Genomic DNA, 22,144 nt, shown 5'->3' with positions numbered 1-22,144 from the left:
TAGGTAATGAGTTGAGGATCTTTACAACCACCATCTTGATCAGTCATGGGTTGTCCCACTTCTTGACACCTTGTACTAGGTTCATTGCAATCTCCAGAGATCTAATATCCTAGGAGAGAATCCATGGAACTAGTGGAGTGATTATGCTATTGCAGAAGATACAGCACTGTATATGCTTGTCAGCGGATGTCACTACCAATCTATCTGTCTATTGCCAGACGCCATAATCCCGTAAGGGGTGGCCATTTGACTTTGAGTTATTTGTTTTTCGGGGAGGGGCACTAACCCTCCACAACCCACTTGTTGACATGTAGGGAGCACGTCTGGTTTGGTTATATGGTTACCACCCAGCATTGTAAATGGTTTCTTGGCTTACAGAAACCATTTGGCTTGTCCATCCATCCATCCATCATCCAATCCTACATTGCCCCATGAGGAGCGTAGGAGCCCGGGGCTAGGCAGTTGGTCCCGACATTTAAGATGAGAGTGAAAACACTCATTGTAAAGCCACCTGTATAGGAAAGAAAAGCAATAAGAAGTGACAGGAAAGATGGGAGAAATAGGAAGAGAGGAGGGCAGGCACAGAAAAAGAATGGTAAAGGCTGAGGTAGGAGTAGGCAGCACTATATCAAGTGAGTGGATGATGGTTGCCACCACCTACCACTAACTACCAATCTTCTCCCTGTAAATGATCATACATTGATTTGTTGTCTCTGGATGAAGGGGAATATTGTGCAGGTGAGGTGAATAAGGGTGAAATGGAGGGTCATGATAGGTCGCAGCGAAGTAAGGAGTACACAACAATTTCTGACGTGCTTGGAGAGGCAGTAGTTTAGCTGCTAAGGCCAGTTATTGGAGAGGATCGAAGAACTCCAGTGGTGAGTCTCATTGCAGAGTATTGTTCATCATCCAGCTTGTGCAAGGTTGTTTGGGTGGTAGATGTGGATGCTTGTGAGCAATTGTCCAGTCTACTTCTGATGTAGGTCATGTAAAAGATTCTAAGACATGCTAGATGTACACCCCATGACATACCATTTAGAGCCTTCAAATTGTTCAGGTGTAAATGTGAAGATCACAAAGTATGTCAGTATGTGGTTTTCATGTAAGGTGCAGAGTGTCAAAAATTACTCTGAGATATATGTGTGATGGGGTTTGGCTTATATTAACATTATTAAAGAACGGGACATTATCATGATGATGTTTACTGCACGTGTAAGCCTGGATGACTCTCTTCTATCTATCTGTCTATCTATTGCCAGACGCCATAATCCCGTACGGGGTGGCCATTTGACTCTGAGTTATTTGTTTTACAGGGAGGGGCACTAACCCTCCACCAACCCACTTGACACGTAGGGAGCACATATGGTTTGGTTATATGGTTACCACCCAGCGTTGTAAATGGTTTCTTGGCTTACAGGAAACCATTTGGCTTGTCACTCAATGTAAAGCCACCTGTAACGGAAAGAAAAGCAATAAGTAGTGACAGAAAAGATGGGAGAAATATGAAGAGAGGCTTGGAAGGGTTTATTTCAAGGCCCCATGTTGCTGTCCAGTGATTAATGGTGTTGAGTACTGTCAGAATAGTTTGTTCTGCTTGATGTAGATCTGTATCAGACCAGCATTAGAGGTCACTTCCAAAGGTTATGATGAGTACAGGAATTAAATCTGATCGGAGTGCCAAATAGGATATAAAGATATTGGGGCTTAATATTGAGCCCTGTGGGACATCCTTGCAGTAGTAAATTTCCCTGGAGAATTGGCATTGGAGAAACACACAATTTGTCCTCTTGGATTGGAATGCCTTTGGCCAGACGAGCATCCTTCCACAGATTCCAAGTTTTGCAAGTGAGTAGGAGGAGTAAATGTGGGACACTGTCAGATACTGCTGATAGGTCCAAAAATACCAGTACACATCTCTTCTTGAGGGACAGTGACTGATTAATTTTTTTTTTCCAGGTTTTAAACATAGTCAAGAGCCAAGCATGTGGGCCTGAAACCTACAGTAGCATCTCGCCAATAACATCTAATTGGCGCCAGAAAAACGCCGTTATTAGCAAAAATGTTATTTGCATGACATTAAAATACATGTATAATGGGTTTATTGGTGCCGCCACCCCACGACTTTTACCCATTTTTCCCATTTGGAGCCCTCCTATCACTACTTTTTTTTAGGTGAAATAATAAGATTAGTTATTAAATTTTGGAGGGTGAAGTGCTTGAAAGGGTACAGCAAGGTTGCTAGTTCCTTGAAAGCAGTGATAAGAAATAGGGAAGTGAGCATGGAAGTGAAAAAGTTACTACATGAAGTATGTGATACCAACTCTAACGTATGGAAGTGAAGCTTGGACGTTGTTGGAAAGACACAGGTCAAGAGTGAGAGCAGTGGAAATGAGTTATTTAAGAGGAGCCTGTGGAGTCACATGGAGAGACAGGCTGACATATGAGGATATAAAGGAGTATTGTGGTGTGGATGTGGATGTGATAGGAAGCATTAGGAGGAACACACTGAGGTGGTTTGGCCATGTGGAGAGGATGGAGGGTGAAAGATTGATGAGAAGAGTGTATGTGAGTGAGGTGGAGGGGGGGAGAGGGAGGGGGAGGCCGAGGATGAGATGGAGGGATGGGTAGGAGAGGTATATGAGAGAGGGGGGTGTGAGTTGGGAGCAGGGCAGTAAAATGGTGAGGGACAGGGCGATGTGGAGGCGATTTGTTTGTGGCCACCCCGTACGGGATTGAGGCGCCTGGCAGTAGATAGATAGATAGTTATTAAATTGTCATGAGTAATATAAAACTCACCTTAAATGAGTTAATAAGGTGTTTGGTGTGATAATTGTTTCGAGGCTTGTGCAGGGAGGCTACTGGAGCATACCCTTTAACCCCTTACTGGCCTCATCCCCTCTTCTGCCTCTCATGCCAGGGTCACCCATTTCTGTCAACATTTCATCAAACCCCACAAAGTCAAAATCTTCAGGAAAGTCCCCAGTGTCGTCAGTGTCATCATTTACTTAATCCCTGTCTGTTTTTCTTCCTCGGTTGGCCAGCATTGTGAAAGAAAACGAGTGATGAATGACTGATGACGGGCATTCACTCAGTGGTAATGCTGTTTCTGTTTTTTTCTTGAAATCTGATTTACAAGTCTAATCATTAGTCATTAATTCTGATGGCTGCTCTCTCTCCATCTCAGCGACTTGAGTTGTGGCAGGAGTGCCAACCAGGCATGTTTAATGGTTGCCAATGTTGTATTATTCCAGGCTTTGACAAAGAAATTTATGGCCTATTGAATGTTATATTTCTTCCTGAATGCAGCAAGTCATTATGGTGGGGGTTGCAGGTATGCCTTTTTTTTTTTTTTTTTTTTTAATGGGCATAGGCTTCACAGCCTGCTCTCAAGGCCCAGTTGTCCTCCTACATGCCATACACCTTTGCATGTCACCACTTCAGCACTAACACCCACTGTCCATATTGAATACATGCTAGGGCTGTCTCATACAGAACTGGTGTATTGGTATTAGTGGGGGTATTTTTACCACATGTCGGCGGGTCTTCTGGTAGATCAGTAAAGTCTGATATTATGAAATTCAAATCCTTAAACTGTTCCCTGCCCCAGCGGGGATTTGAACCTGGGTGCAGTAGGACTGCAGGCCACCTCTCTACCGATTGAGCCAGGTGGAGCAGGTTCGCCTGAAGTCTCCCTTTTCACCCCATTTTTCCCAACTTTATACACGCACACAATCAAGCAATCAGTCAGTGCATATATTACACGTAACAATAGGCACAAAAAACAGGAGAGTGATCAGCCTTGTATCTACTTGGGCAATACCATGCGCTGCAGATCGAGTGAAAAGAAGCTCGTCCAAGAAGACAGATCATCTGACTGACCAAAAGATTAAGGATGGCAGAGGCTGCCTGGTCAAGCACTGATTGAAGAAGTTTATTTGATAAAGTTTGTATGCTCAAGTGTCAACAAAACTCACATTTAACATTAATAATCATTCTTATATACGTGATGATGATGATGGGAGGCATTATACTTCGTCTTAGCTCAGAGATAGGTGCTTCGTCACTAACCCGTTCATAGCAGTTTTACAAACAAACCTATAAACTAGTCACAGTACCGAAAGAATCTTAAATGTTTCATTACTTAACACAGTGAATTTGGTGAAGTTTAACCTCCTCATAAGAGAGAAAAAAGTCTACAATTGGAGCACTTGTAGTATGGAGCTGAAGTGGTCACCATCTTCATTGTTTACAAACAGGGGAGCGCACCGCCAGAGGAATTTGCCGTTTCAAACCTTGCCGCGCCCGCGCCATAGGTAGTTTATGCACATGGTTTGTTTTTTGGGGGGCTGGCACCTTGCTGTGTCATTGAAAACTGTGACATAGAAGTCCGCGCTATAGGCGTCTTGACTGTATACTAAAAACATAATTGGTGCTGGCACTGTGCCCTGTGGAACACCACTAGTCACTTCTCTCCATGGTGAGTAATTTTCCCTTAGTACTGTTCTCATTTCCCTTTTTCTGAGAAAATCCTGCATCCAACAGTACAGATTACATTGGATTCCACCTTGATGGTACAGTTTCCATAGAAGTCTTGGTTGCCTTCATGAAACCCAAATAGATGCTGTCTACCCATCCTTCTTTGTTCTGTAGTGTTTCTGCAACTCTGTCATAGTAGTTTAATAGCTTAGTAACATGATTTTCCCTTTCTAAAACTGAACTGTCTTTCTGTTATCATATTGTGTTTTTCCAGAGGATTTACCCAAATTTTCCATATCAGCTTTTCTAATGCCTTACTTATGACGCTAGTTAGCGATACTGGTCGGTAGTTAAGTGGATTTTGTCTGTTTCGTTTCTTGAAGAGGGGAACAGTGTTTGCTGTCTTCCAAATATCAGGTAGTTAACCATGTCTTAGGAATTTCCTGAATATTAAATGTACAGTATTGGTCTGCTTAACACTTCTGCACATTCATGTAGTACCCAACTTGAAATCTTGTCAGTACCATTAGCTTTTCCTCATTTCCAGGATGTTAGTGTTTGCTGGTGACCAGTTTAATGTAGGTTTGGGGGTAAGGGGGGCAACTTTTCTGATATGACAGACTCGTAAGTACAGTAATTTTCTCTGTAAGATCAGTTATTTCTAAGTTGCGGAGTTCTCAAATGCGGCTTGTGCTCAGTCTCATAAAGCCACGATTTAGATGATTCCACTCTACTGTATTTTGGCAGACAGCTAACATTTGGCCCCCAAATGCTTTTGTTTTCATTAATCTTTCTCTGATCGTTCTTTCGCGTATAGAGCCTCTAGATTATATAACAGATTGCCATTGTCCATAAGACAACTCTCTACTGTTGAATCCTTTAAGAGACAGCTGAAAGCCTTTCTTTTTTCAAAATGCTATGACCTGGAGAGAGGTACTATGACGGATGATTATAGGGTTTAATTATTGCCACTTTCATGTATATATGATGTAGCTTGTATTATATACAAGAAATGTCACAATTCTTGTAATTGTAAAAATAATGTATGGGTGTCGAGTGCTAGTGAATTCCCAAAGGAAGAACTGGCGCTTTTGAGAAACAAAAGGCCATATTATTATTATTATTATTATTATTATTATTATTATTATTAAGGTTTGCATTGTTTATGTTAAGGCTGGTGTCTACAGCAAGGAGGCCAAGCATTTTGTCAGAACAGATGTTCAGGATCTTTGTGTCAAGAGCATTTTCTAATAGAGAGAAGGATTTTGGAAGTCCTCGACCATTAAAGAAGCCATTAAGCTTGTCAGATATAATCAATAATGTTTTAGATGCAAGAACAGGCTCACTTGATGAAGGAGTGGTGTATGAAGTGCCTGGAGCTACAGGGATGCCTGCATTGTAGTGGTCTAGGAAGCATCTATGTCTGTCCGCTATTTTGAGGATCCCCCTGGAGTGTTTAGCCCAATCCTTCCAGTTATCACTGTCATCATCGCTTATGAATCCACAAAGCTCATTTGATTCTATTGCCCAGGAAGATTTAAAAGGGCTATTAGAAATATCGTCAGATAAAATATTTGGCCCTGAAACTGATACGCATCCTCCTGACGCTGTTATGTTCTGTAGCCACACTTCACTCTCATGGTAATACTGTACCTCCCAGGGTTGATGGTAGCTATGCATCCACAACCTGAGAAATGCACTAAAAATTTCTCACTATCATACAGTCCTTTATTGCTCCATAAGAAGCAAATTGGGAAAGGACTATGCAATTTAGGCAGGTCCCAGTATTTAAAGTGAGAGTGGTTAGTCATGTCTAGTTTTATGTAAGCGTTAAACCCCAACCATCTCTTGGATGTTAACTCTTAGTGGGTCATGTCTGGTTGGAGCACCTTAACTCATTAGGCCACTAGGCATCTAGTAATTCCCTGAATATCCATCATAATTCAGGGGTATAACCCCTACAATGCACTGTATAACCATCCAGATATAGAAAAAAAACCTCCAAATTAAATTTTGCTGATAAAGAGTACAGTATTTTAAAATTAAATAAACAGATACTGTATAATGTACTCACCATACTGTACTGTAAATTATTTTGCCTCTGTGATTAGTGACGTGCTGTTGGTTAATGGCGTATATTCAGCCAGATTTTTGCTTATCAGATAATGACATTTGTTGGGTAATGTGGTTTTGGATAATCAGGGAGTAATGTATTTAGTTGTATGATTGCCACCTAACATATGGTTTCCTGTACAACAAGAAGCCATTCAGATTGTCACTCGGTGTTTAGGCATTAAATGTTAAATGTTTCAAAGACTACAGTACAGACCTAAACAGTTTCTTCCTCACATATCAACATAGCATTGCAATAAGAGAGTGCTGTCACCATTACTGACTAGTTAATCATTTTGACTTGGGGAATGTGTTGTTATTATTGCTCATTGTAAGAATTATTTTCTACCTAGATGTGGTAGGTGGTGGCGACCATCATCCACTCACTTGATGTAGTGCTGCTTACTTCTTCCTTAGCCTTGATCATTCTTTTGCTGTGTCTGTCCTCCTCTCTTCCTATTTTTTCCACCTTACCTGTCTCTTCTTATTGTTTTTCTTTCCTTTACGGGTGGCTTTACATTGAGTGACAAGCCAAATGGTTTCCTGTAAGCCAGGAAACCATTTACAATGCTGGGTGGTAACCATATAACCAACCATATGTGCTCCCTACGTGTCAACAAGTGGGTTGGTGGAGGGTTAGTGCCCCTCCCCGTAAAACAAATAACTCAAAGTCAAACGGCCACCCCTTACGGGATTATGGCGTCTGGCAATTGATAGATAGAATTTATATGCTACAGATGATGCAATTTACCAGTAATCAGAAGATTGAATTTACCCTGATCTGAGGACAGTATCAGGATAATGCATCAGCTACCACAGGTTTCCAAAATCCAGCTGGAATTTTTGTCAGTATTTAGCTATATGTATTCCAGTTTTAGGCACAGTAGCATGTGATTTAACAGCCATGTTCATCTGTACAGGATTGGTCGTGGATTGAAGACAATAATTCAGATGGAGAAGTCAGTGAAGGCAGGCCGGTCCATAAATGAAGATGAGATCCCTCCACCTGTGCTGGTGAAAGGGGGAGGGGGAGGAAGAAGAGGAGGGAGTGCAGGGGAGTCTAACAGTACTTCCCCTGACATATCTCCCCCCTCGGAAAATGGACCACCCCCATATGTTTCTCCTAATGCACCTCCCCCTACCTCCATACCTCATGATGTGGTGTTCCAAGAAAGAGAGAGACATACTCCTCAGCCATCACCACGTACTTCCCCAGAAAAACAGGTTTGTATAAAATGTTATAATGTATCCAGTTATGAATGACCAGGAAACAAGTACAGTAATCACTCTAATATCCGGACGCCCAATAACCGAACATCCCCACTACCCGGACCTTATCGTCCTGGAATCCCCCCCCCAAAAAAAAAAAAAAAAAAAAAATATATATATATATATATATATTTTTTTTTTTTTTTTTTTTTTGCCATCCGTAATTTGAACTTGCCGCGCGCGCCGCGGGAGAGCATTGTTTTGGTTCGTCATTCCTCCGACGTCCGATAGAGCGCCGCTGCATCCTCCCCACTTCCCGCCTGTCTCTCACCGTGACTGGACCTACGCTCTTCGCAATGGCTGCCCACGTGCTTGCTTTTGTGGTGGTGCCGTACTTGCTGCAAGGCCTCCTGCTGCTCTCGGCCCTCCTCTTAGTGTGTGTGATGATGGCCCCGCCACCTGAGAAAAGGAAGAGAGTGGTGTTGACTCTGGAAAAGAAGAGGGAGATATTGGAGAAAGTTGATGCGGGTTGGTCTTCTTCACGCATTCTCCGCGAGTATAACCTGGCCTGGTCGACTTTGTTTGATATCAAACGTTCCCGAGACAAACTCATGCAGTACACGGCTGACTTCTCGTCGAGAAGCAAACGCAACGTGGAAAGGAAGGTTATGTTTACCCCCAAGTTTGCAGAAATCGACCGATCCACGTTGATTTGGTACCGACAGCAATGTGCAGCTGGTGTGATGGTACGTAGAACGGAGCTGAAGGCTGCTGCTGAGAAGTTTGCAAGGCTTCACAACGCCCTAGACTTCAAGGCATCCGAGGGTTGGCTCTTCGCGTTCAAGTTGCGACATGGCCTTACTAACCGTAAAGCACATGGCGAAGCATTGGACGCTAACGAGGATGGAGTTGACGAGTTTCGGCACAAGGTGAAAGGCTTGATCGACAGGGAGGGCCTCACTCTCGGTCAAGTCTATAACGCAGACGAAACTGGCCTATTCTATCGCTCGCTGCCAACGAACACTCTAGCCGAGGAGACGGAGAAGCGTGTACCTGGCCGCAAGCTTTCTAAGGAACGGATATCTGCTTTGTGTTGTGCCAGTGCTAATGGCATGCACCGGCTTAAGCCCGTTGTTGTTGGCTGTGCAAAGCAGCCTCGGTGCCTTCGTGGGGTGATGGATGTCCTTCCTGTCGTATGGTACCATTCTTTGAAAGCATGGTTCACAGCTGTGATTTTCAAAGACTGGTTTCACTGTCACTTCGTCAAGGAGGTCATCCAGTACCAGACGAAGACACTGGGAATCCCTCGTGACCAGGTAAAGGCTCTCCTTCTGCTCGACAATGCACCTGCCCACCCGTGCGACAAGGACTTGGTTGCTGAGAATGGCCGTATTAGGTGCATGTTTCTGCCACCTAATACGACTGCTCTCATTCAACCCATGGACCAAGGAGTGATCGTGGCAACAAAGCGCCTGTACCGTCGGAAGTTCCTGGACGAGGTGATGGTTGTTCTCAAGGACGAGGACGAGCGCAGGGAAGGACGTGACACTCGAGGCAAGCGGACTTTGGAAAACCTTCGCCGCTACAACATCAAGTCTGCGCTGTACAACTGGGCTAGTGCATGGAAGGAAGTCCCTGTGAAAACTCTTGAAAATGGTTGGTCTCGTCTGCTTCTTGGAACAGATGTGGAGTACGATTTTCTGGGCTTTGACGTGGATGACTTCCATGCACGGCTACGTACGCATGGCGACGTTGTTGATGTGGACGATGTACGTGATTGGTTGGACGACGACGAGGGCGATCCTGGGTATCAGACGTTGTCTGATATCGAGATCGCGTCTTCAGTTGCTGGTGTCAGTCCCGAACTTGAAGATTCCGACGACGAAGGCGACGATGATGCGGACTCCTCTCAGCAGGACACTACTCCAGCCATCCCCAAGCTGAGCGCACTCCGGGAACACCTAGAGTTCGTCCTAGACTACCTGGAACACCCGGACTGCAACAGGGAGATGGGGCCCTTAGGACTCGTGGAGGAAGTGCGTGCTTCCAGGCAGCGCATCATCAATCGCCAGAATCGTCGGTCCTTGCGTCAGTCAACGATTGTCAGTTTTTTCAGGCCCGAGACCCCCGCTGTGCCAAGCCCTGGCTCCACTCCGCTCCGTTGCCTCCCCAAGACAGGCCCTCATGCTCCGAGCCACAGCCCAGCACATCAGCTATAGTGGAGTCACCGCTCGACGTGAGTTTGCAGCTTTCGTCAGAGTCTTCTGCAGTCGGTACGCCATCACCACGACCCAGCGATGCACCCCTTGGTCGCCTGCCAGTGATACTCTCGGACTCTGACAGTGAATAAACAGCAAGAACTTCTCCACCAGACCACACGGGAATTTTGAGTGTTGTGCAGTGAAAAAAACGGTGTGTTGTGTTAAGGTTTTCAAGTTGAGAGAAAAGACTCAGTAGAAAAGAAATTTAACGTAACTAACCCTCTTTGTTTTGGCTTTGGAAAATAAAAAAAACTTGGGAAAAGTTAATGTGCAACACTAAATTAAAATGGAACATTATTTGGACTAAAGTGAACACTGTGAAGAGAACAGACTTCTGTGTGTTATTGACTAAGTTCAGTGCAAGACTTCAGGAAGAGTGTACTGCAAGTGCTTCAGGAAATCGTTCTTACTGTCAGAGTCCGAGAGGAGGCAGTTATTCATCGAGGTGGCCAGGGACTTGCTGTAAGTAGCCAGAATGTTTCATACTGTACTTTTTTCCATACTATACTTACCAGAATGTTTCATACTGTACTTTTTTCCATACTATACTTACCTCATGCATGTGCAGTAGGAATGTGTTTTTCAGAGTTAGGCTAGGTTAGGGTCCATAAGTACCAGAATGTTTATTAATGTATGAACATACTTCTAAACCCTCATTTTATGTTTATTTTGCATTTATTTCAGTCATTTATGTGCCTTATTGGTGTGATTTGGGTGTTAAATAGGTGCTATGCATGTCCAGAGGGAGTTGTATAGGTGTTTCTCTGAGTTAGGGTCCATAAGTACAAGTCCATAAGCTGGGGCCCAATATCCGGACGAAACCAATAACCGAACCTACCGATGGCTCTATTACTCCGGATATTGGAGTGATTACTGTATGGCATTCAACATCCGGTATTTTAACCACAGGCCTTTAGATAGTCCCTGATACAATCACATGGATAGCTGTCCCCACTGTCATAATATTCTTTGACATGCAGGAGTTGTCACCTGTTAGAACTACAGGCAGACCCCAATTTACAGTACCCCTAGATACGATACCCTATAATAGTGCTGGAGGTAGAAATACCAACCTACCCCGCCTATCGTAGGGCTACCCCTGGTTTTGCTTTTTTTTTTTTTTTTTTTTTTTTTAAACCGATTTTGATGATATTTTAGACTTAAGTTTTGTGTTTAGGTTGATTTATAAACTGTTTTTAGACTTAGATTAATGTGTTTTAGTCATAGTTGGAGTGAACACTGTCATTTGGGGGTATGGATTCTTGCCCGTGAGAAGAGGTACAAAACAGTGTGGACAACTAGGTGACTCAACAGAGAATATTTTGTGTTTTACCATGGAATATCTAACCTATCATGGAATACATAATAATAATTTTAAATAAATTTTAATATTTATGAAAGCCTTAAAAAGTAAATATTTCATGCATTGATGACAACTGTGACATCGATAAATCATGTGTTTACATTCAGGCTGTTCAGGGAAAAATGCTTTGATGCAAAGAAATTTCTAGATAAATGTTGGAAAATAAGAGAGAACAAAATAAAGGAGCCTAGCAACCAGAACAGTAACGAAAACAGCATAGAGAGGGGCCATTGAAAAGGCTATCCCAATCACATCATCAGTTGATAAATCATGTGCTTACATTCAGGCTTTTCAAGGGAAAATGCCTTGAAAATACAAAGGAATTTCTAAATGTTGGAAAATAAGAGAGAAGAAAATAAAGGAGCTCAGCAACCGGAACAGCAGCTAAAACGACATAAAGAGGGGCTATTGAAAAGGCTATCCCAATTGCATCATCTATCATTATATCATGTGTTTGCATTAGGGCTGTTCCAGGGAAAATGCTTTGAAAAGTCAAAGGAATTTCTGAATAAATGTTGGAAAATAAGAGAGAAGAAAGTAAAGGAGCTCAGCAGTGAGAACAGTAACTAAAATGACATAAAGAGGGGCCGTTGAAAAGACTATCCCGATCACTTCATCGATCACTTTGCCTGTCAAGAGAATTCCCCTTCAAAACAACGATTCTCTGTCAAAACAGTTCGCACCTTGGACGATTCTGTGTCGTTCATACATTATTATTATGCATAACAGATGTATTGTCCCAGGACCGTCTGATGGTGGGATTGTATACAATGCTGCTGCTGCTTCTCCACCGAGTTTGAATACAAGTCAGAGATCGTATTATCCAGTGACCTTGACTGGGTACATGCGAGATGGGCACAGGTTTCAGACTTAGGTTAGCTTCTTTTACAGCTGTTAGACCATTTATGTTTGCTTTGAACTTTTTTTTTGGGGGGGGGGGGGTTAGGACTTGGTTGGGGTGGAAACCCAAGGTTCAAAAACGCATCTTTATACTTTACATGTTAATCAACCCTGAGACACGATACCCCACCTAGCGATGGGTTTTTACTTAACCAGTTGCATTGTTAAACCGGGGATTGCCTGTACTATTTTTTCACTAAGGAGGTGGGATGAGGCCTGCCCTCTGATGTAGCATTATTCAGTTACAGGTTATGCCTACCTCAACAGAAAGCTCTTGGGTATATTTGACAGTGTTTTGGCAGCAAGTTGCTGACAAACTTTCTTCCTATAAAATGGTTCCACTGAGTAAAGTTAGCATTTATGTCTACAAATAAATGCTTAAAAGGGAACAGAAGTGCAGTGATCCTGATTTTCTTATGCTGTAGTGTCCGAGAAACGCCATTATCCAACAAGTAAAAATCTGACTGAATTAAAGCAAAACTGTTTTTCACAGCATTAAATGACAGCATACCACAAACCACACAGGAGCAATCAGCAAATCTTTTACAGTACACAAGCACCTCAACATTCATTGGGATACATTCCATAAACCCTCAGGAGCGTTTAGTTTCATGAATAACTTGTGTGCTCTCCATATCTTATTTTCATAGTTGTCACACCCTAGACAGGAGTTGCTGAGTATAGGCCATCTGGTCTTATCCCCTTTATGTGTATCAGATGGCCTTCCACATAATGTCATTCTTTAAATTTGGCTTCTTATAAGAAAAAAAAAAGTTTTGTTAATGGCAGGCTTAAAATTGTGTGGTATTATTGATCTGAAGTAAAAAAAATAAAATGAAATAAAGGCATACAATATATTATAACATCAGATGAAAGAAAAACAATACACTTCACATCTTAAAGAACCTGAGTTTGTACAGTGGAAAAAGGATATACTGTACTTAACTCTTCAGGTTGAGAGCCAACCAAACAGTACATTTCTAATAATGTACCTATGCAATGAAGTTGAATATTATGGCAGAACTAACAGTTTCATAAGCTTACTTTTTTTTTTTTTTTTACACAGTACAGTACCATATTTGTTCTTTACTGAACAAATTAATTAGCACTTATTCTTTACTGTACATTCACCAAATTAGTGATGGCAACATTTCATCAGCTTAGCATTTCTAGACCTGACACATGTACACAATACCTCCATGAGCAAAAGTTTCTATTTCGTGACTGGCTGGGTCTGTGCCTGGTGTTACATAAACTTTTTGTGTCAAAGTACAGTAGTATGAATTAAACAAGATGTATGAGAATGCATAATATTCTGTTTTTTGGTAAGGGACAAGAAATATGAAAGACAGTGGTCATTGCTGAGAGAAAATTGTCAGTTAGCTTTTGCTCATGGATGTAAACAAATGCTGCCAGGCTGCCACTTGTTGCATCCTTACATGTACACAGCCACCCAAGACACTGCATCATTGACTCTGAACATATAATTTATGTGTTACATCTTCTCTTATATTGGGACTAAATGAAATACAGTACAGTAATCCCGGATTTTTTGCGGATTTTTTGTCTACGGTTTTGCCCTCTCGCGGATTTTCTTAGCATTAATAAGTTCAACAAAAATATCCTTGAATATACAGAAAAAAAAAAAAAACGAAATTCCCGCAGCTTCCAATCGTAGCGCGGTAAACTCACGCCACCCTCTGTCCCTTTCCCGTGGCCCCTCTGCCAGTGTTACCATATCTAGCATAATTTTATTCTTTTAGCATAAATTTGATCAAATTTTCGAGTCTGGAATATTTTTTAGCATATTAGAAGTTTTAGAATCATTCTAGCATAATTTAGAATGGAATGGAATGTTTTTAGAATAATTTTATAAAAGCTACAAATCAGAGAGAGACAAATAAGGTAAGAAGATGTTTGAATAGTTGGTTACATTCAGTTTGGGCTTGGTTGGGTTGGATTAGGTTAGGTTAGGTTGGATTAGGTTAGGTTAGGTTTTAGGTTAGGTTCGGTTTGGTTCGGTTAGGTTAAGTTTGAGCTTTGTACTTTACCCATGAAACCTAGGTTTTTCTGATGGATTTTGGTATGATTCATTCGATTTTCAGCTTCATTTCAGTCGGAAATGACCATTTTCTGTGTTTCCCCCCCTCCCTATAACCCCCGATTCCCCAAAGATCCCTCATTATTTCAGGGGGATGGGGGGGGTCATATCTCAAAATCTGGTTATTTTCGAAGGAAATGATGCTCAAAATCGAACGAATCACATCAAAATCCATCAGAAAAACGTAAGTTTCGTGGGAAAAAGCAGTATGGGTAGATACCGATATTTATCCTCTTACTGTATATAGGTTCATTTTAATATTTTCATAGTAAACAATATATAATTAATATGTTGCACGAATATGTATAGAATTTTATCATTTAGCTTCAAGTTAGCATAATTCATTTTTTACTTGGAACAAATATGCTCAATCTAGCATAATTTTTTCATTGCCCTAGCATAATTTCGTTGTTTGGATATGGCAACACTGCTCTCTGCCTCGCATTCTTCAGTCCACGCCTGACTGCCTTAAGTGGCTGTTGTGGTTGTAACCACACTATGATATGAGCCTCTTGCCTCCCACTTGCTTTCCACATGGCCCCAGGACGTAAGCCAGCCTCACCAAAGGCTAATAATACAATTAGTAAGAACTCCAAAGTGACAAAACGATCAAGTTATGACCTTGGCAGAGAAAATTGTGTTACTGGACAAGCTAAGAAACGACCGTGCGAGTGTTTGCTATCACCAGTTAATGCATCTTTTTATTTTGTACTGTTTTGTTAATAAATGTGTGGATAATTGTGTATTACAGTACGGTGTTTACGTTTTTCCTTCATAATGGAGTATGTGCTTTCAATCTTGTAAGAAGGTATTTCGGGATGAGTATGGAGGTTTCGGGACAATTCGCATTCACAACAAACACACAACAATTCGCCTTCATTAATGAAGATAGCTATGGGTGACGCTAGAATATAATTCAAAGGCGACTACAGCGAGGAAGAAACAAGTTAATTATTGACTAAAGGTGCAACTAATAAATAATATCCAGAACCTACGCTACTGAACATAGACTTTGCTGGATCCCCCTGAAATATAGTTATTAAAGTATTGATTAATTGATAATAAGTATATTGATGAAAGTATTGATTAGTATATTTATAGAATGGTGGGGAATCGTCCACGGTGCGAATTGTTCTGAAGGGGAATCGTCCATGTTTTGACGGGGAATTGTCTGACGGCGAATTGTCTCGCAATCAGTATGGACATGGACTGTGTGATGGGCAGCATGGTGGACACAAGTGCAAGTTTTCAATTGTTAATAGAGTATTCGCGGAATTGACTTTTCGCGGGGGTTACAAGAACGTAACTACCGCGAAATATGCGGGATTACTGTACAGTAATCCGTCCATTATCCGGACGTCCATTATCCAGGTGCTGTGATTTGGTTGTTCGAAACCATTATTCACTTGATGTAGTGCTGCCCTTCGGTGACTGCCCTTTCCTCTCTTCCTTCCTTCTTTCCTTCCTTCTTTTTCTGTGTTTCCTTCATTCTTTCGTCTTCCTTCTGTCTATAAGTGACTCTGCATTGAGTGACAAGCCATATGGTTTCCTGTACACCAGGAAACCATTTACTAAGCGGGATGGTAACCATCTATCTGTCTATATACCTAGGGTGCTTCCCCCAAAGAAAGGGAGGTAGTTGAGACAGGACGACACATTACCAATTTACTCATCCACACACAACACATTTATTCGTATCTTAGCCCCAAGGGGAGAAGGGACAGATCCTCACTGCACCACACCACACGAGGGTCAACTGCGCAGTGCAGTCAGCAACATCCACAGCAGGGCCTGACAGCAGAGCTGGTTTACCCCTGCCACATCATAATGGACCCATCCCCTTACCTGCACCTGACGTGATCAGCCTATCAGACCAAATGCGGAGAATATCCCCTCAGGGTCGTGTCACCATTTATTCATTCACAGTTCCTCTCCAATCATTCCAGTCACGCGCAGCCATTCTTCCATGCTCAACAGACATCCCTCTCACCTTCTAACGTTCTCTTCACACTGTCCATCGATCCTGTTCGTGGTCTTCCTCTCAGCCTTATGCCTCACATCCGATCCAGTTATCTTTTTCACCAGTCACTGTTCATCCATTCTCTCTGTATGCCCAGACCATTGCAACACTCTCTGCTGAACTCGATCAGCCATCTCACACATAACTCGAGTTCTCCTTCACACTTCATCATTTCTCATTCAATCCATATGCATCACTCCACACATGCTCCATACATATACAGTATGGTAACTAGATAATCATATCGTTTTCGTTTTGAAAGGCTCCAACATCCTTGCATGTGTCAGCCTTGGTCACCTAATGGCGGCTCTCCACGCTGCACAATCCATTGCAGCCTCCCTGTTCAGTCCCTTAACCCTGAGGTCACACTTAACCCGTCACGTCCCGAGGTTTTCCGCACCTATGACATCCCCCAGTCCCGAGCCTTTTTGGAAAAAATTTTTTTTTGCTAAAACTTCCGCTTAGGTCGAGAAACGAAGGAAAATCACAAAGAAAGTGGTTCCCGCGGTCTATAAGTGGTCCGTACAGGTGCGGTTCCCCCCGGCAGGTATCATGTTCTGTAACGGGCTGGATATGCGTTTACGTTTTCTATGGTAAGGAATAATGGGAGAAACAACACACAACACCTCTATATTTATTGAATTTGAACTAATAAACAACAACAGTAACAATATAATGGATTTCAGACACATATACAGTATATGAAAAATAAGCATTGTACCATCGCGCGAGCATAGCGAGTTTGGTCCGAGTCGTAACATGCTATATGCTAAGTGTCAGGTATGAGTCAACCTATCATTTTTTCTGCTTGTATACTTCTGTTTCAATGACATTTTACCAATTACAACTGTTTGTAAGTGTTTTCAGATGTTTTCATTCATTATGATGACATGCAGCATAAGTATAGCGCACATCAGCTTAGTAAGCGCACTCGCTGTGGCTCGTATTTCAACATACCAAATTGTTTTATCACTTTCCAATTATTTTCCCCTTTACATAGAACCTTTCCTCCACCACTGTAAAGGTTTTCAATTATATTCATTCATTACGAGGGCATTTAGCGATATGCTAGTGCATATTCACGTAGCAACCACGATCTCAAACACTCATGTTTCATCATCTACTTTATTTATTCACTCCACTTATAATTTCCCACTTACATTACACACGTTTACACCCTTATAATGCACTGTACATACTTACTGCCATTATTTATTCAAGTGAGTTTGAGAATATCGCATGAAAATACCCTCGCAAGGAATGTTTCGACAAACATAATACTCACACACTTATATACTAATTCACTCACACACTTATATACTAATTACTCACTTTATCACTTGCTGACTTTTATTTTCACTAATACGTGCCTTATTCATTCAACTGAGCGTCAGGAAATCGCATCTATACACACGCTATGAATATTTAACTTAGAATATATATCAGCACTTACAATAATTTGAACTTATATTATACCCGTAAGAATTTCCAATAATAATAATTGTATAATTATGGGCCGTATTTATTGCACTGAGCGACAGAATATCGCATCATAAAACCCTCGCTATGTAAGTTTCAACTTAGGGCAGATTTATATACTTACATACAATGTTTTCACTTATGTTCTACCCGTATGCACTTTATACTAATATTTGGAGAGCAACATGACTGATAATTTCACTGAGCGTCTGTCTGTCACATTTACCTCATAATTTCTGCGTCCTTTCGCATTCGCACCATACTAAAATTGCATCAACGTGTGATATTCACTAAAACATGGGTGAATACAGAGACCCACGTCACACTGCACGCACTCATAGCGGGTGTCCTTCCTCTGTGTCGTGAGTTTCACCTGGGAATTACTGCACACGTGACGCCTGCGTTGGGGCCTTGGTCTGTTTGGCTGGGGAGGGATAGGAGTGGGGAAATGGCGGCTGGATATTCTCTGGGGAGTTTGGCCAATAGGGGCAGTGCGGGTGCGATGTTGGGGCCTTTCAACAGCATACTTTGCAAAGATTTCTCTTGTGAGCTCCCTCACAAACCCTTCAAATGTTTCCTGAACTCCTGTTGTCATGGCGTGAAGGTGGTGGCAATTCAGAGCAGTGATATCTAGCAAGTGAAAGAACAGTTTTTTATACCACTTCATCGTGGTCCTGGCACACTCTGCCGTCGATATCATGGAGTCTGACTGGTCCACGAGGCGCATGTTTATATTGTAATCCATAACACACTCAATTTTCCAAACACAACACCTGTTCTCGCTACGGTAATCTACGGAATCAGTACGGTGCATCAAGGGGCGGTGAACCGTGGACAAGAGGCTTACTTCTCTGTTGTGGTTCCACATTGTTGCAAGGATGTTGTTGGCTTTGAAGAAAACAACCTCATTCCTTGCAAGTTTCTGCCCTACCTTGGCCATGTGACGCCGGTTCACCTTTACGGTTCCACAGACTCCCGTTTCATGCGTGTGAAGATAACGAGCGAGAAGAGGGCTAGTGTACCAATTGTTGAGGTAGAGAACGTGACCACGATGAAGGTAGTCTTCTATCATCGTCTTTACCACTGCTCCCAACAGTCCAATACTTCGATCTTCTATTATGTCTGTCTGTGCACCGGTGTACAAGACTATGTCTTGCACGTATCCAGTCCTACAGTCGCACATAACAAAGATCTTGAACCCAAAACGGTGCCTTTTGCTGGGTATATACTGTCTGAATGAAATATTGCCTCTTCACGACACGAGACTCTTGTCTATGACGAGGTCTCTATAGGGATAGAATGAGGAACGAAAGGTTTGCCTGAGGTGATCAAAGACCAACCTAATTCGCCTCATTTTATCAGTGTTGTTTGCATTTGCAGGGTCATGAGCATCATAGAAATGGAGGCGACTTAGAATTTGTTGAAACCGATTACGGCTCATCACTTGACCAAATATTGGGGTAAACATAACAGGGTCCCTAGTCCAGTAAGCAGGAATTCTATTCTTTCTTATAATACCCATCAAAAGGACCAGGGCAAAAAATAACATTTCTGGAAGGGAGACAGGGTAATCATAGATGATAGAATGCCTACTTCTTGTTCCCAATCTTTCACTCTCTAGGCGCTGGGCGCTTGCAAACAGGTTGGTTTGGTATACAATCTGATCAACAAATGCCTCACTGAAAAACAGGTGGAAAAAATCCAACCTGGTGGAATTACGGTGAATTCCTGGAGCAGTGCAGCCAGATCGCCCCTGCTCAGTGAAGGGGTGAATGAGGGGAGAAAAATCACTCCCATCCTCCCAATCCCACGACACAAATCCCTCGTCCCCATCATCCCCATCACCGCCTTCGTCTGGGTGGGGAGGAGATCCTGGTTGGGGAGGTGGAGGAGAAGGAGTGCGGAGGGCTTCCTCACTGTCACTCCTCTTCCCTCTGCCTTTACCCTTTCCCTTTCCCTTACCCTTACGGCCTTGAGGAACATTAGGGGCCTGTGGGGATGAAATAGGGGAATATTGGGGAGCAGAAGACGTGCTGGGGAGTGGTTCCTCCCCACCTTCCCCCTCCATGACAACACCATGTGCTTTCTCACGCATCCTAGCTCGACCACATGTTAGGGGATATTGGGGAGCATAAGACGTGCTGGGGAGTGGTTCCTCCCCACCTTCCCCTTCCATTACAACACCACGTGCTCTCTCACGCACCCTAGCTCGACCACGTGTTAGGGGATATTGGGGAGCATAAGACGTGCTTTGGAGTGGTTCCTCCCCACCTTCCCCCTCCCTCACAACCCCACGTGATAAGGAACGCACCCGCACTGGCCCACATGATCCACTACACCGCCCCACGCTACGTAGGGAGAGCAATGACTCACTCACGTCACTCTCACTTTCCCTAATCCTCCCTGGACTTTCCCTTTCACTCCCCACTCCCTCCACTTGACTTCCTAGCTCCCCAAACAAAATGCTAGGCCCATACCTGCTCATACGACGTGGTGTGCGCTCTGGGCCACGATGTGTTATTACCTCACGTCCATACCACGTGGCTGCACATCCCACGGCTCTGTCATCGTCCTCATCCTCGTCCTCGTCCTCGAATTCTGGTTCCAAATCACGCTGGGGATAGGGATAGGATATTGCACGTGCCTTCTTTGCCTGCTGCCCCTCTCTAGCAGCACGGTAAGTCATGTACTGCAGCTTCCTGGGAGACGGAACTTCCTCGTCACTGCTGGTGGTTTCTTCCTCCTCTGGCTGCACATAATCCTTGTCCATATCCTCGTCGTCCAGTGGGGAATCACTGTTGCCGGTAAAGGTGTCCAGGGCGACTTGAATTTCGCTGTCTGAGAGACCTCTCTTAGCCATGTCTGAGCAGGACCGTGGCTACCAGGTGAGTGGACGAGTGGTGGGCTAGCGCAGGTCGCGCGGGGTCGCCGAGTGTCCCCGCCTGGTGGCAGGTAGGGGAAGGTCATGCGAGGGTATGTACCGCAAATCAAGCGTGAATTTTGAAAATTGTCGAAATTATGCACATTGCAATTGCACGACGTACCGGTACGTCGCCGGGACTGGCAAATGCAAATCGTTGCAACGTACCCATACGTCGACAGGACGGGGCGGGTTAATGACCTCATCCCATGTCTTTCTCGGTCTACCCCTCGTAACCCCACCCCCAGTATTAACACTTCTCACCTTCCTCACCCAATTATCATCCCCCATCCTCTCCATATGTTCAAACCATCTCAATCTACCTCTCCTCATAACAACACCAATACACTCCAGTCCCATCCTACCTCTCAACTCTTCCATCGTAAACTCAGCCCCTCCAGGCCTTGGATGCAGGGACGCACTGCACATCCACCTAATCATTGTCATTTCTGTATGTCTAAGCCGGAAAATATCTTCCTCCTTCACTGCCCAGGTCTCACTACCATACAGCATTACACTCCTAACACATGCTGCATACAAAGACCCCTTAGCACGTAGGGAGAGTCCTCTCAATGTCAGGAGAGGCAAGAGCTCCCTGAACTTCTTCCAACCACTTCTCACCCTAGCCACAGAGCTAGCTCTAGCCCCACCTCCAGCACACAACATGTCTCGCAAATAACAAAACTCTTCCACACACTCAAGAGATTCACCAGCAAGTTCAATCCTTTCATGTCTGACAATCTCCACCTGCTCACCCCGACACGCCGTACACATAAAATCAGCATTATCTCGCAGTCTACCTCTGATACCACTACATCTCTTATCCACCCATTTATCACTCACACTGCACAAAATGGAATTACTTCCCACGCCCTTGTGGCAAACTGCACAAGGCTACTCTCCCTCGTCTTTGACAGTACCGCCACCAACCCTAGATATCATCACTTTTGTTTTATCTGCATTTACCCTTAAACCCTTGTGCCCCATACCATCTCTCCACTTCCTAAACCTTTCCTCCGCCTCCCTTTTGTTCTCTGCAATCAACACCAAATCATCAGCATACAACAACTCCCACGGGAGTCTCTTTCTAAAGTCACGTGAAAGGGCTTCAAGTACCATGATAAACAACATGGGACTCAAGACTGACCCCTGATGCACACCAACATTCACGGAAAACTCATCACTCAAATCTCCATTCAGTCTTACCTGGGTGTGAGCACCCACATACATAGCCATAACCACCCTAACCAGCCACTCCTCCAAGCCAAGCTTTCTCATTGCCCACTTCACTACCTCTGTAGGG

The 22,144-nt window shown here is 43.3% G+C and overlaps 1 protein-coding gene across 1 annotated transcript in view; it reads left to right on the top strand.

The window, feature by feature from the left end:
* l(2)gd1 (lethal (2) giant discs 1) overlaps positions 1-22,144 on the top strand; it is a 119,391-nt gene that overhangs the window by 19,475 nt on the left and 77,772 nt on the right. Inside the window, exon 5 of the mRNA XM_080281651.1 lies at positions 7,509-7,812. Coding sequence (XP_080137777.1) covers positions 7,509-7,812 — 304 coding nt within the window. The remainder of the gene's footprint in view (positions 1-7,508; positions 7,813-22,144) is intronic.

This window comes from Coenobita brevimanus, chromosome 90, assembly GCF_032717465.1.
Source record: "Coenobita brevimanus isolate Jiangsu-jjx chromosome 90, ASM3271746v2, whole genome shotgun sequence".
Classification (NCBI taxonomy): Eukaryota; Metazoa; Arthropoda; class Malacostraca; order Decapoda; family Coenobitidae; genus Coenobita; species Coenobita brevimanus.
The sequence above is the reverse complement of the archived record's forward strand: the minus strand, read 5'-3'. Positions and strand labels throughout refer to the sequence as shown.